The 16729-nt window shown below is 37.5% G+C and overlaps 1 protein-coding gene across 5 annotated transcripts in view; it reads left to right on the top strand.

Moving 5' to 3' along the window:
* THADA (THADA armadillo repeat containing) overlaps window positions 1-16729 on the top strand; it is a 293514-nt gene that overhangs the window by 60368 nt on the left and 216417 nt on the right. For all 5 annotated transcript variants that reach the window (XM_070429113.1, XM_070429112.1, XM_070429111.1 and 2 more), the window contains exons 23-25: window positions 5868-6000; window positions 7946-8059; window positions 11667-11789. In XM_070429113.1, coding sequence (XP_070285214.1) covers window positions 5868-6000; window positions 7946-8059; window positions 11667-11789 — 370 coding nt within the window. The remainder of the gene's footprint in view (window positions 1-5867; window positions 6001-7945; window positions 8060-11666; window positions 11790-16729) is intronic.

The following is a 16729-nucleotide window of genomic DNA, read 5'->3' as shown; positions in this document are numbered from 1 at the left end:
GTTCTAGCCTTCCTTTTTTACACCTGGTTTTGCAATCGCCCTAACAGAAGGCACAGAGAATGCACAGCAGCTGGCACCAACGCTAGCTGGCCCTTATTTAATAACTCAACAAAATATTTCTTCAACTTCTATTGTGTGCCAGAGGCAGTGTTAGAAGCACCCTGTTTGGCCACTGAGAGAATGATGTGGTAGGCGAGAGTTGCTGTGACCCTTGAGACAATTTTTAAGGTCTATATTTGAAACTTTAACTCTGTAGACCTAAGAGAATCATATGAAGGAAGACCTGAACAAGGGCTAAGGCTTGTGGGGGGCCATGATGAGGTGTTTTGGGGACATTCTCATGAGGAGCTTTGGGTACTTACAGAATTTAGTGTCATTGCTTTCTCTGTTTGTTATAGTAACCCAGGTAATAATATCTCATTGAATTTCAAAGCATTTTAATAATAGTTTTTATTTTCATTATTAGGCACTGAGAAATCAAGTGATTCGTCTGCAGTCACATAACATGTTTTTCAGTGTCCTCTATTTTCATCTCTATGAAGGAATAAAACTCTTACATCTATGTTTGTATATCAGACCAATACTATTCCCCCTTGATTGCGTGTGTATCATTTACTTCGATATGTGATATGCGGTGTTTTAGGACTCTAAGTGTGCTATTCTGAATAACCAGGCTGAGAATTTATTATTTTATAAAGTATTGTTTATAGCTGTGTTCGTTCAAATAGTGATGGCAATGACTGATGACCCTCAGCTTGAGTAAACACATCATTTACTTTATATCAAGACTAGAGGCTTGGTGCACGAATTCATGCCCAGGTGGGGTCCAGCTGGCCCACCCTGATCAGGATTGATCGGGGCTGGGCCAGCTGGGAGGAGGGCACACGGAGGTTGGCTGCCGGTCCCGCCCCCAATCGGGCTGGTTGGCCGGCTGCAGTGCATGTCATAGTGACCAGTCATTCTGGTTGTTCCAGTCGTTCGGTCACTTGGCATATATATATATATATATATATATATATATATATATATATATATATATATATATATATATTTGGGACATATTCTGATTTTGTCCCAAAACAAACTCTCTCTCTCTTGCATTATTTATAACTATTTTAATGATTAACAAGTGAAAAATAAGGTAGGAGAAATAAGGGACCTTGGTAAGGTAAAAGTTTATTAACAATCAATCAGTCGATAAAAAGCTTTGTTTTTATTGATATTTATTTTTCTCGACCAAATAACTTATTTATTTGAATGAATTTTCATTTGGAGTTGCTCTTAAACCTGATAAAATGAAGGTCTGTTTATGGGAAAGGGGAAAGATTTTCTTCCTTCTTGTGCTTGCTAAAAGCCTTTAGTGATAACAGCTTGGTAAATTATTATTTAGGAAATGAAGATATTGACAGATTGAACTTATATATAACTAGTTTCCTGGCAAATGAGTCTCGGTGATTTTCCTGGGAATTTTGCTTCATATTTTGGCTTTAAATGTACTTCATGTTTAATATATATTAGTTGCTTTTTGTTTGCAGGTGAAATAATTTGTGTAGGCCAGTGGTGAGTCATTTAGTTAATGTAAGAAAACAGTTTATTAACAGTAAGTAAGGTCTCCAGTTGCCTAAGGGAGTTGGAGTACCTCCAAAATGAATGAGACACAGTTCATCTCAGTCGGTTACAAGTAGGTTATCTGCTGCATGGATTTTCTTTAGGATATCTGAATTCCTCAGCTAGCTTTTCATCCAGATCACCCAGTTTATATAAAATCTACTTTAATACCCATCCTGATGGTAGATATTCAGGGATTGAAATCAAACTGAAATGTAACATAAACATGATTAGGAAAGTGTTTTCTTTCTTAAAAACACGATATTCTAGTAATACATTCAAAAGCCAAAAAAAACATGCTTTCTGGATTATGTATAATTTGAGATTTTTATTCGACTGCTCCCTTCCTAAAGCAGAGTGTAGTGCCAAGCAACTCCTAGGTACCTAATAGAGCTGGTTTTCTAAATGAATGGGTTAAATCTACTGACGGAAATAATGGAAAGTTGATAGTATTTGTATCATGAACCAGATTAAGCCTGATGTGTGACTGAGCATTTAGGGCAGGCACCTTGGAGTAATGCCTTTTTATGAGGCAAGGACTTTGGTGTCCATCTACATTTTAATTCTCCGTCTGCCAATTATTAGCTATATAACCTTGGGCAAATTATTTAATTCTCTCTCTCCCTGTCTGTTTCCGTCCCTCCCTCCTTCTCTCCCTCCACCTCCCCCTTTTTAAACTGGATTTTAAAAAGCAGTAGGAAAGATTTGAACATATTCATAAGTATAGTGAACACTTTAATCAACAGTTGTCTATCTGGAGAAAGCATTCTAGGCAGAGATAAAGTCAGGTGCAAAAGTTGAGAGGCATGGACTGAGGGTATTTAAGGAACAGCAAGTAAACGATTTGTGACTGGGGTAGAGTAAGAAAGGGAAAGACTGTAGAAGGTAAGATCAGAAAGCCAATGAGGACTAGACAGTATAAGACACAGTAAGGACTTTGGCTTTCATCTGAGTAAAATGGGGAGCCATTGGGTTTGTGAACAGAGGAGTGTCATGACCTGGCCTTTTAAAAGGATTATTTTGACTTCTGTGTTGAGAATAGTAAAAGCAGAAAGACCAGTTAGGAGGTTACAATATTATTGTAATTCTAGAAAGAGATAGTGATGGCTCGGAGATTGGTGGTGATAGTAAAAAATGATCTGAATCTGGATATAATTTGAAAGTATAACAGGATATGTTGACAGATTTGGTATTTGAGAGAAAGGGGGACTCCAACATTTTTTGCCTGAGATATATTATTCATAGATTAGGATGGAGAAGGCTGTTGGTAGAATAGATTTTGGAGAAAGATGAGTTTAGTTTGGGGCATGTTAAATTTGAGATGTCTGGCCGAAACCGGTTTGGCTCAGTGGATAGAGCGTCGGCCTGCGGACTGAAAGGTCCCAGGTTCGATTCCGGTTAAGGGCATGTACCTGGGTTGCGGGCACATCCCCAGTGGGGGGTGTGCAGGAGGCAGCTGATCGATGTTTCTCTCTCATCGATGTTTCTAACTATCTCTCTCCCTTCCTCTCTGTAAAAAATCAATAAAATATATTTTAAAAAAAATAATAATAAATAAATAAATAAATAAATTTGAGATGTCTGGTAGACACCATATTGAGATTGCTTTGGGTTTACTTAATTTTCCTAAAGTATGTCCTTTAGAATTTCTTTTCATGTTGGTCTTTGGGAGGCAGACTTACACACACATACATACACACACATATATATTTTGTATTTTTGTTTTTCTGTGTACTATTTTGGATGCATTTTCCAGAAAACTATCTTTTAAGTTATTCTCTAGAATTCATTTTATCTGTTATTTTTTTGAAAGTATATTTTCATTTCCAATATTTCCAGAATCTTTATTTTCATATGGGCTTGTTCTTCAGTACTGTGTGTTTTGGATAATTTCTTGCTCTTTTAAAATAGAAGTTATCCCTTCATTTATTTATTGAATATTCTAAAGTTATTTTAAGGAATATCTATTGTTGGGCCAGATAATATCTCTTATCTTGTATATGGCTGGGAGACCAGGACTGGCCTGGGAGAGATGCAGAACCAGGAATCAAGGGAATCATAGAAATAAAATCCAACACGGAGTCCAAATTGGAAACCAGTCAACTGAGGTATTCTGTAGAAAAGCTGATATGATCCAGGGGAATTACAAAGCAGAACAAGAAGGTCTGGACTGGATGGTAGAAGTTGGTGCCTTGAGCATTTCCCAGAGTTCCTGAGGTTCCTGGATCCTTGGCAGTGGGCAGAGAGGGCTCTGTGGAGGGCACTTTGCCAGCCTTGACCTTGGTGAACATTCTTCTGGCATTTGTTTTCAAATTCCCCAATTTAACAAGGAGCATTGAGTCTTGTTATGCAACACTCAAGGGAATGGATAGGGCTGGTCAACTGTTTATAGTTACAATAACCCAGAATCCAAATTAGGGAATTGCCTCTATGCCTTTACATAAAGTATTTCCTCAGTCATCTCATCTCCTACTTCCTTAACCCCACATATGTGGGCCTTCTACCATTCTGCCTACACATCCTTCAAAGTCCAGCACAAATTCTGCCCCTTCAATGGCACTGTACTGACCCCTTGTACACCTTGTGCCTAGTAGTTGCTCTAAGTATATTGAAGCTTCAAGAAAGGAAAGGTTCTTGTGAAATGCAATATTTGGAGGTAAGTGTGGAGACTATAAGCAAATGCTGAGTTGGAAATATGGAGGGGGAGTGGAGATGGGGACCAGTAAAGTGAACAACTTTACTAGAACAAAAGATCTGTGTAGAAATTTGGAAAAACTTTTAAGGTTAGATTCAACTAGAAGGGTGTGGGCCAGGTCATAGGCAACCTTTCAAGCTGGAAGATTTGATCAAGATGGAACATGAGTTAGATTAAGATTTGTTAACAGTCAAGAGCCATTGTAAGTTCAGGGAAGGAAGGATGTTTCATGGTGAGATGGCTTACTCTGATCCCAGACCCGACTTCTCCAATTGGTTGGTTTTGGTAGAACCTCTATATGCCAGATCTGTGACAGTGTTGGGGAGTATGACTGAACTAGTATTTGTTGTACTGGTATTTTAGTGCACTTGATAAGAAAATAGGAAAATATCCCCATCTCCTGCTTTTCCCCCTTACATGGTGAATTCCTCCTACAGGATACTTGACCCTAGACTGCAGCATTATCTATAAGCCAGTCTTACATTGCTAGTGGTCCTGTGGTGGGGAAGAAAGTGCAAGTATATGAAATCCAACTTTACTCTTAGATCAAGTAGTTTTCACTTACTTTACCTCTGTGTCTCCAACTTTTTTGTGTGAATGGGTAGATCACAAAAAGATGACTTTTGCTTTAATTCTCTTTTTTCTTTTTCTTTTCCCTGCTCAGCCATTGTGGAGTAAATTAACCCTAATATACTTAAAATGTACTTTAAATGTATTTTCTTTGAATATGTATAATCTGTATAACTATAGAACATAAATTACCATCAAGTATACAGTTATGTTTTCTCTGTGGATACCGGAGTTTTGCAGTACTATAGAACAGTTGTGAGAGCTTGATTAACCATCATTAGGACATTTTGAGTGTTGGTATAAGCCTCAGTAGGAAAGCTTATTTTGCAGATAAGACACATGCTTTATATGCTTTTTAAGAATAGAATCTTCAATAGCTTCAAATCCTAAAACCCATAATAAACAGAAAAATAGAAAGTGAGACATTTTTTAGTTTTTCTCCCTCCAAATGTAAGGATATGTATTCTTTTCTAACAGTGATAATATGTATTAACTAGAGGCCTGGCGCATGAAATCGTGCACGGGTATGGTCCCTAGGCCTAGCCTGCGATCAGGGCCATCTTCCCCAGCTGCCAGCAGCCAGCCCCGCCCCCCACTGACACCCACCCCGGTTCCCCATTCGCCATCCACTTATGGGAGCCTTACTGCTGGGGGAGGGACTGAGAGGTCGGCCATTCCTACCCGCTTGCTGGCCCCAACCCCACCGCCAGTTGCCCTCTGTGTGTGGGGCGACCGGTGAGGCAGGGGCCTTGGCCTGGCACCGCCCGCATCCCCCCCAATCCACCCCGGGTCCCCGTTCGCCATCGGTGATTAGAGCCTGCCAGCCAGGGAAAGTGACTAAGAGGTGGTCAGTGCACCTCATAGTGACTGGTCAAGCGGTAGTTCTGGTCGTTCTGCCTTTGTGGTTGCTGGGCTTTTATTATATAGGATAGTTTGTACTTCTAACTTTTGGTACCTGATAATTCCAAATGTTCACTTTAATTGTGCTGTTTAGATGCCCTAATGTGAGTCTGCAAAAGCTACCAGAACAGTGGTTACGGAATGTTTTAGAGGAGATTAAATGCAGTGATCCTTCATCTAAACTCTGTGCTACAAGGCGCAGTGCTGGAATTCCTTTCTACATACAGGTACGTATCTGCAGGACCATAGCTGTTTGTTTATTTGTCTTTTGATAATAGCATATTCTGACCTGCTTGAGGGAGTATTGCATAAGAGACATTTCTGTCTTTTTAGTACTATAGCATTTGTAGCTTTGTTTTAATGTGGGGACAGTATGTTCCTGGACGGATCTGTTCTTGGAAAAAACCCTCGAAGAGGTCAGCCTTGAAATGAACAGAGGGTGGTATAGATTTCTGCCTGTTTATTAAGTAGACTGACATCACTGTGGCACATTCATTGCTCACTTCCAGGAAGTACACGTTACCTTTTTTTGAATTATAAAAACATAGTCTTTCTCTCATTTCAAGACCCTTAAGACTCTAAGGCAACCAGTTTCTTTTAAACCCTTTCATAAAATGTCCATGTATAGAATAATCTTAATAGTCACTAACATTTATAAGTACTTTTTTCACACATATTGTCTCATTTAATCCTTCCTTAAGCCCTACAGAATAGGTCCTGTTATTGTCTATGTATTATAGATGAAGAAACTGGAGCTTATAAAAGTTAAGTGACTTGCCAAAGACCACAGAGGTAGGAGCAGAACTAAGACTTAAGCCCAGGCAGTCTGACTCTTGAACCCCTCTCCATATGAGAATGGGTGTCTGTATTTTCTTTTAAACACAAATGAAAGCATATTATATACATGGTTTTGCCCCTTACTTTTTTCACTTAATATTATACCTTAAAGATTGCTCCATTACAGCTTATCCAGGTATTGCTATTGGAAATGAATATACTTTATTTCCATAATGCTGAAATTAAGAGACTATCACCTTCATGAATCCAAAGAATAAAAACCAAAGTCCTCATAGTACTAAATCAGGAGAAACTGAGTAGCTTGAAACTTTTCATTCTTGGGAGCCATAGCTACATACCTATGAAATACGGCTGTTACTTGAAGCCCTCCACAACCACTAACCTATTTTCTATCTCTGTATATTTGCCCATTCTGGACATTTCATATAAATGGAACCGTATAATGTGATTTTTTGTATCTGCTTTAACTTAGCATAATGTTTTCAAGGTTCATCCATGTTCTAGCATGTATCAGTACTTCATTCCTTTTTATTGTCTCAACTGATTTGATATCCTATTTTTATGTTTATTAAACATTGGCAAAATATTAACACAAAATAAATAAGCATCTCTTGAAAATTCAAATATAGGACCCCTTTGAAGTTTATAGTATTTTCTTTTGTCCTGTGGCATTCTCATGCTACAATTTGATCTCCAGATAGACTCTTGTGTGAAGAATTTAATAACTGATCAATCTCCAGGGCATTTCCAAGTTCTTAAAATAAATTTAATCTTGATGTTTGGGTTGTGTTTTTTCCATGTGTTTTCATTTATTTCAGAGAGAGAAAGGGAGAGGGAGATAGAAACATCAGTGAGGAGAGAGAATCATTGATTGGCTGCCTCCTACATGCCCCCTACTGGGGATTAAGCCCGCAAAGCTGGCATGTGCCCTCCCTGGGAATCGAACCGTGACCTCCTGGTGCATCGGTCAGCGCTCTACCACTGAGCCATACCAGCCAGGCTTTTTGTTTTTAAAGAAGGAGTATTTTCTTGTTGGGGAAATTTGTTACTAAAACTGACTTGCTTATTTTATCTGAAACCTGCCACCTAATTATGGTCCTAAAAGGGTTGTCAACAAGAGCCATTCTCAACCTCTTAGAATTATATAATTAACAAGCAAACTACAAGTGACCTTCGAGATCCCATGATATCACCTTTACCCAATTTACAGTTGGAGAATCTGGGAGATAGATTAAATTACTTGCTCAAGGCCACATGGCTTAATGAATTTGCTTGATATCACATGTTTTTATAGAGGGGATTTTGCATTTTGGGATTGATTCTGGGAAGTAGCAAAATAAGAGTCTTGTTAATTTTTGCCTTATTTTTCCATAGGCATTGTTGGCATCTGAACCTAAGAAAGGCAAAATGGATTTGTTGAAAACAACAATGAAAGAGTTAATCTCTTTGGCTGGGCCTACTGATGACTCACAGAGTACAGTCCCCCAGGTAATAATAGAAGTACACAAACCCAGCTGGGAAGGCAGTGGTTTTAAATCTTTGCTGTACTTAAAAAGAAAAAAACCTATCCACTAAAGATATAGAACTCTTGAAGATAGAACAGACATTTGAAGCTTATTTTGATTTGCTTGCTTGTTTTGTTTCATTTTGGTTTTTCTGTCCACAAAGTAAATTATTGTTTTAATTGATATATATTGACCAAAATGAACTACTTTTAAACTCTTGTGAAAACATCCAACTTGGATATTTTGTGATACCATTGCATCTCAAAATTTAATAATGAATGTGCTTTCACTTTAAAATTTTACGTTGCTTGATCTACATTTTGTAACTGAGTTGGACCTTTCCCTAAAATATAGTGTCTGACTTTTGGTATATTCGGATTTTAATTTTAGCTAATACTTAGTCCCTTTATTCATGTTAAAGGTGGGTCAAGTATGTGTGTGTGTGTGTGAGTGTATGAAGTTGGATTAAGTACTCCTCACAGCTCCACTCCACACCATTCCACTCTACCCCATTCCACCATGGTAAATGCCTGCCAGATGCTTCTTTTCTAGGCTTTCTCAGTAAATGCTTCATTGTAGGACATTTCTACTCAAATGTGGGAGGTTTATGTTACGTCAGGGAGTAGACTGAAAGTTGAAATATACAATAAGTACATATGGTTTCATTAATCACCTTTCAGGAATGATAATTTTAAGATACTTTCCAATAAAATGCGAAAAATATAACTGCCTTAATTGTCCTAGACTATCATTTATGAAAATATCTAACAATAGTGGAGTTTTTCCATCCCTTTACTTTTATCCTTTATGAGTCTTTTGTTCTGAGGTGGGTCATGTTCTCTTATCCATTCAGCTACCCTATGTCTTTTGATTAGAGCAGTGATGGCGAACCTATGACACGCGTGTCAGAGGTGACAGCGAACTCATTTTTTTGCTTGATTTTTCTTTGTTAAATGGCATTTAAATATATAAAATAAATATCAAAAATATAAATCTTTGTTTTACTATGGTTGCAAATATCAAAAATTTTTTATATGTGACACGGCACCAGAGTTAAGTTAGGGTTTTTCAAAATGCTGACACACCGAGCTCAAAAGGTTCGCCATCACTGTATTAGAGCATTTAATCCATTTACATTTAAGGTTATTGATAGATCCTTATTTATTACCATTTTATTTTTTAAAATATATTTATTTTTATTGATTTCAGGGAGAGAGAGATAGAGACATCAATGATGAGAGAGAATCATGGATCAGTTGCCCCCCATCCCTCCTAGGGATTGAGCCTGCAATCCAGGCATGTGCCCTGACCAAGAATCAAATCATGACCTCCTGGTTCATAGGTGGACATTCAACCACTGAGCCATACCAGGCAGGCCATTTTTATTCTTTATGCCTGTGTTTCTCTCTCTATTTCTTATTATTACAGCAGTCCCTTTAACATTTCTTGCAATGCTGGTTTGGTAGTAATAAACTCTTTTAGCCATTTTTTGTCTGGGAAACCCTTATTTCATCATCTATTTTGAATGATAGCCTTTCTGGATAGAATAGTGTGGTTTCAGATCCTTGCTTTTCATTACCTTGAATACTTCATGCCATTCCCTTCTGGCCTGTAGAGTTTCTGCTGAGAAATCAGCTGACAGCTTTGTGGGAGCTCCTTTGTAGCTAACAAATTGCTTTCTCTTGCTGTCTTTAAGATTCTCTTTGTCTATAATTTTTGTCATTTTAATTATGATGTATCTGGGTGTGAGCCTTTTTGGGTTCTTTTTGCTTGGGACTCTCTGTGCTTCCTGAACTTGGGTGACTTTTTCCTTCACCAGGTTAGGGAAATTTTCTACCATTATGTCTTCAAACAGGTTCTCTATCCCTTGCTCACTTTCTTCCCCTTCGGGTACTCCTATGATGCAGGTATGTTTCATGTCCCACAGCTCCCTTAAATTGTCCTCCTGTTTTTTTTTTAAATTGTTTTTCTTTTTGGTTCTCTGATTGAGTGATTTTTTTCTACCCTGTCTTAATTTGATCTGATCCTTGGCTTCCTCTGATATGTTGTTTATTCCTTCCGGTTTTATTTTGTTGTTGTTGTTAATTCTCAATGAGGATATTTTTCCTTATTCTTCTGAGAGGAAGGAAGGGAGACATACAGAGAGAAACATTGATGTGAGAGAGACACATCGATTAGTTGCCTCCCACATGCACCCTTACCTGGGGTTGGGGATTGAGCCTGCAACTGAGGTATGTGCCTTTGACTGGAGTTGAACCTGGGACCCTTGTGTCCATGGGCCGACACTATCCATTGAGCCAAACCAGCCAGGGTCCAGTGTATTTTTGTTTTTGTTGTTAATTCTCATCTGAGGATATTTTTTCCATTGATTTTTAGAGAGAGTGGAAGGGAGGGAGGGGAAAAAAGGAGAGAGAGAGAGGCAGAGAGAGAGAGAGAGAGAGAGAGAAATATCAACATGTGATGTTAGAGAGACACATAGACCCACTGCCTCCTACATACACTCTGACCAGGGCTGGAGATGGAACCTGCAGCCCAGGTATGTGCCCTTGACCAGGAATAGAACCTGAGACCCTTTGGTGTGTGGGCCAATGCTCTAACCATTTAGCAGCACTGGCCAGGGCCAGTATATTCTTTTTTCTGCTATGTTATTTTTCATTCTAAGTGGTTGTTTTTCACAGTTTTCTATATCTTTTTTCATGCTCATGAGCATCCTTATCATAGTACTCTGAACTCTATATCAGATAAATTGCTTATTTCCATTTTATTTAGCTCTTCTGGAGAATTCTCTTGTTCTTTCATTTGCAGCTTGTTTCTTTATCTTGTCTGCCTGTTTGGGTTTGTTTCTATGTATTAGGGAGATCTGCTATGACTCCCAGTCTTGGTCGGGTGGCATTATGTAGTACATGACACTTAGCATATTCATGTTCAGTTTTTTTTTAATACAAGTATTATTAATTTTTTTAAGTACCACTTAATGTGCATCCCATGTGTTGATATGTAGCACTGTCATTTATTGCCCAGTTCTAAGTATTAAAAAATTTTTCTTTGACCAGTGTTTTAAAATGTCAGTTTTAAAAGTATTTTAAGAAAATAAATTTGCAACTTTATTCCACTGTGATCAGAGCATAATCTATAAGATATTAATTATTTGGCATTTGTTGAGACTGTATTTGTGGTTAAGTTTGAGGTAATTTTAAAAAATGAATGTTTTGTGAAAGAGTGTGTTGTTTCTGTTAGGTGTAGGATTCTACATATGTCTGTTGGATCAAGCTTTTTTTAATTACATTGTTCAAATTTACTAACTTTGAAAAAGTTGATTTATCAATTATTAGGTATGTTTTATTAAAATCTGCTATTTCATTAGTGGATTGTTTCTTAAATTTCATAATTTTGTTTTGTTTTGAAGCTATGCTATTAGGTATATACACAGTTTTAAAGCTGATATCTCCATTGATGTTTCTTTCTTTTCAGATCTAACCTATTGAACTTAATAATTATTCAAAGTGTGTATATATTTTTGGGGGGACACCCTGTATTTAGAATTACCACAGTCTTTAACCCACAACTAATTTTGAACTTATTAATTCTAGGTTCATGCTTTAAATATTCTTAGAGCCTTGTTCAGAGATACACGTCTGGGAGAAAATATTATTCCTTATGTTGCTGATGGAGCTAAGGCTGCAATTCTGGGCTTTACATCACCAGTCTGGGCAGTAAGTGCTTTTGCCATTTATTTTCACTGACTTAATTATACTCTGAGTAGGTTTTAATAAACTAACCATTCACTGAATAATAAAAATAATGTACTACATTTTATCAAAGAGTTTCTTCAAAGGATAAATCCTTGGATTGGGCTACATTTTCACTCTTGGTATTTTATTATTGCATTCTAGTCCTTTGTTGGCTTATTAGCCATAACTTTGTTTTCTTATTTTAGTGATTGCTTTAAGGTTTATAGTCTATATCTTTAACATCACAGTCTACCCTCAAGTGATATTATACCACTTTGCTTAAAGTGTAAGAACCTAGCACACACACTTCCATGTTTCTCCTCTCAGTCTTTGTGATGTTATAAATTTTGCTTTTATGCATATTGTAAACCCATGCTATATTGTTATCATTTTTGCTTAAACAATCAACTATCCCTTTTTAAAAAATATACCATTCAACCATTTTTAAGTATGCAGTTCAGGGACATTAACTACATATACCAGGTTGTGCAGTCATCACCATTGTCCATTTTGAGGACTTTTTCATCATCCCAAACCAAAGCTCAATAACCATTAAATAGTAACTCCCCTTCCCTACCTTCCCCAAGCACCTGGTAACCTGTGCTCTACTTTCTGTCTCTATGAATTTGCCTATTCTAAGTACCTTTTATAAATGGAATTATACAATATTTGTCTTTTTGTATTTGGATTATTTCAGTTAGCATAGTGTTTTAAGGTTAAGCCATGTTGTAACATGTAGCATAATTTCATTCCTTTTAAAGGCTGAATAATATTCCATTTTATGTATATATGACATTTCGTTATTCATTTATTTGTTGGTAGGCATTTAGGTTGTTTCTTTTTGGCTTTTGTGAATAATGCTTCAGTGAACATTGGTGTATAAATATCTGTTGGAGTCCCCGCTTTCAGTTTTTGTGTGTAAATCATATGGTAATTTTATGTTTAACTTTTTAAGGAATGTTTAACTCTATTGCATAGTGGCAGCACCATTTTTCTATTCCCATCTATTTCTATTCATTTTCTTTAGATTCTCGCCAACACTTGTTATTTTCTTGTGTTTTTAAATTTTTATTAAATAACAGTCATTCTAATGGGTGTGAAGTGGAAGCTCATTTTGGTTTTGATTTCCATTTCCCTGATGATTAGTGATGTTGAGCTAGAAGCAAAATGGCTCTTAGTATCTTAATGTCTTTCTTTTGCATGCTGTGGGCTCTGTGTATCAGTGTGGTGAGTGATTGCTATAAATATACTCCATCAAAAGGTGAAAAACAAACACAACATGAAAATGGTGAGGTTAAATATTGAGTCACTTTTTTTTTTTTTTTTTTGCACTCCAGAAACTTTTTGATTCAGAACTCTAAAGATAGTGGACAATGGCCAGTATAGTTGTTGGATTTAAGGAAGTAACCTTTTACATGTTTTTTTTCATGATTCTTGGGAGAAACACCATGATTTTATTATCCTGTATCATTATACCTTCTAAAACAAAGGAGACAAATCTATCACTTGTAAGTGTTTGACATCTGGCTTTAAAATAAGACTGGCAAGGGGAGAGGAGAAAAAAACAAACTAGACCTTAATACATTACCTGCGGAACGAAGACTTTTCTAGGTAGGCAAGCTTTCCAATTAGCTACACAAACATTTCATAACTTTATGATATGCCTCTCATTGAGAGTCCGTGTACTGCAGTGTAGGCAAAGGCACAGACGCCCAGTGTAAAGCGGGATCCTCAAGGTTGACACCTCTTGCCTGGAAAATTGTGCATCTTCCTGTAATAAAGAAGCTGTCTGAATTCTGTCTAGCAGCATTGCCTAACTACGCTGGAGGACACCGTGTTTACCTTACGAATTTACGGGAAGTGAAGCAATACCTCTGTGCTGTCAGTTGAATCACAGAGGTAGGAATGTGGCTTGACCATCGGGAACAATAGAGATCATAAAACTGATTGCCAGAAATATCAGTATTGTTTATTTCAAGCCATTAGTTCAAAGTGAACAAAGAAATGTTCTCTGTGAAAGGTTTTTCAGAGTGAAACCTGGTGACTTTTCCAACTTTTTAGCAAAACTCAAAGTATCAGATTGTTTCATTTATTTAAGAAGTCTTTTTTGAGACCTTTTTAAAAGTAACACATGTGCACTACAGAAATTTTGAAAATAAAGGAATGCATAAAAAAAGTACAAGTCACCTTTTAACTATCACACAGATGTAATCATTAGCATTCGGATGCATTTTCTTCCTCTTTTTCTATGTGTGTAGTATTCACATGTGTGTAGTATTCATATGCACATATGTATACATGAAAGACTGCATAAATATATGTAAGTGCTTATTTATAGATTTATTTGGGGGGAAATCTTTTTAACACTGGTTATAAAGGAATCTTCTTGTTTCAGTTCAGTTTGTTTGCTTACTAGATAAAATAACTATAATGATCCATATATTTATTTAATATATCTAATATATTTATTTAATATATTGATTGTTATGTTTTCTTCCTTATGAAAACCTAAGATACACCAAAACTGTAAATCAACATAATGAATGTGACGAAGTCTTCATTTTACAAAGCAGTTTATCACAGCATTCTCTGTTGAAGTCATTCAAAGGGTGATTTTCTTTTCTGAATGTGAAATATGCTTTGATTTACAGAAATCTTATTTGTACACATTTTCTGAGGAATATATCTTATGCAGTGACTACACCTGTACTCATGACAATTATTTTTTTCTGATAAGTTAAAGAGGAAAAAGCACAAGTAAAATGAACTTACTTTTAGTTTTATAGTATAGGAACATTTTCCAGGAAGAATTCATAATTTGTTTTTACAGATTCCTCAGTCTTTTGTATTGAGAACATACAAATTTCTTGGTCCTTACCACCTATTAGGCATTTTTAAAATACAGAGGAAATGTACTGTTGTAAACATATCAGCTTTAAGCACACCTAGGTGTTGCCGATGATATATTAAGCACTAGAAAAAGAGGGATAAATAAGACATAATCATTATAATGGCTGTCTTATTGGGTATTTTCCATGTGCCTGGCATCATTTACATTGATTATCCCACTTAATGCTCAGAACAACCCTGTGAGGTAGATTGTATTATTTTAATTCCCATTTTACAGATAAGGAAAACAAGGCTCAGAGGTGAAATGACTTTGTCAAAGGGCACACAACTATTATCTTTCAGACTCTAGAACCTGTGCTGTTATACGGGAAACTTTTGGGTGGTATAGGAATACAGAGAAGGTGCATCTTACCTACCTTATAGAGTTTTGGTCCCTTAAAGAGCTGGGGATATAGCCTAGGTGCTAAGGTTTTATTGAATGGTACAAACCCAAAGCAGCAAGAATGAAGGAAAAAGGGAAGTGAGGCAAGGAAAGAAGAAAGACATTACCAAGCAGGCCTGAACCTTGCAGGAAGACTGAGCTGATTGTATAGTCATGTGATATATCTTCTAGCCAGGCCATGTGAAACTTACCACCTCTCGGAACAGTCTCATCTCCTGTCTCTTATTGGTCAAAGTTCACCCCTTGGGGCATTAACCCAAGTTGGGCAGGTGTTAGCACAACCCTTGGTCATCTGCTAGAGAAGCCAGATCCCATTCCCTCTGATGTAGCATCTCATCCGTGTCTGGACATGATTGACTGAGCCACAGCCTATGTGGGTGTCGTTGGGACAGACCTGGAGTTGGGAACTGTGGCTCCCACATTGTTGGAAAACTCTGCACAGTGTAGGGGAGTAATAGATCTGACTGATGTGCTTAAAAGTAGAGACTCAATTATAAGGTGGTAAGAGGGAAGAGGAAGAACAATCAGGAAGCTATCGTAATAGTTCTGCCAAGAGGTGATGGTGGCTCAGAATAAGGAAATATTAGTAAAGATGGTGACAACCGATAATCTTTTATATATTTTAGAGATGAAGCTCGTTTAGTTAAAAATTTAGGTAACAGAAAGTAACTTATAGGTGCACATATATGGAAACAGATTTTTCTGGGCAGTGTTTGGAAACAGGCATTACTGGGCATTCCCTTTTTTGTGTTCAGTGACTGTCGAACACTGAAGCTCCTCTCCCTGCATCCTCATTGCAGGGCAGGTAACGCCTCCTTCCAGCTTGCCCAGCATTCCACTGAGTATGCCACCTCAGGGTCCTTCTAAGGCTCACATTGGGTTTTTATTTCTATCTTGTGTATCTTTAATTTGCTTCCCTCAGGCCAGTTCTGCTTCACATTTTGCAGTGGGTTTCAGAGGAAAAAGAGCCTTTCAGATCTTCCCGGTAGCCCTGCCACATGTCCTCTGTGCTCTGTTGGCACCAGCGTCTCCAGGCCCTGTGGTAGTTGTGAAGTTGCCACAAGGATGCCAGGCGGAGGGCTGTGTGGCGCTGAAACCCAGGCATACTCTACCTTTTAGGCTATATGCCTTGGCATGAAGCTTGATTAACTCACAGGAAGAGAACTTTTTTCCTAATTCACGCATAGTTGGTGTATGGGCTTGTGAAAGTGTAATATGTATAAATGACCATATCACATAGTGATTGCACACCGAAGGCTGATCCATGTTAATATTATTAAATGACGTTATGTGACTCGTGCCTCCAGCCTAAGGAGGAGGTGCCCATTCACTTTGTAACAGTCTCTAGGCACTCCTGTTTTAACACTCCTGCATTTGGCAGCCTTTGTCAGAAAGTTTGGTTTAGGGCAAGATGGAGTTTGTGTGATTCCTCAGAGGAGACGGGGTCCTAGGTGACCAATTCATCTTAAACCTATGATTCTTTAGAAACTAAATCAGTAGACTGGGTAAGAGATAATGAAGACCTCAGTTAGGACAGAGGCGATGTTTGATAGAGTTAACAGGACAGATTGGTTTGTTGTTTGGGGATATTAGGCAGGAGACATAGTAGGGACTTCATTAATGTATAGTA

The sequence above is a fragment of the Myotis yumanensis genome, unplaced genomic scaffold (genome assembly GCF_028538775.1).
Source record: "Myotis yumanensis isolate MYYU_CA2020_CCGP unplaced genomic scaffold, mMyoYum1.0.hap1 SCAF_11, whole genome shotgun sequence".
Classification (NCBI taxonomy): Eukaryota; Metazoa; Chordata; class Mammalia; order Chiroptera; family Vespertilionidae; genus Myotis; species Myotis yumanensis.
The sequence above is the reverse complement of the archived record's forward strand: the minus strand, read 5'-3'. Positions and strand labels throughout refer to the sequence as shown.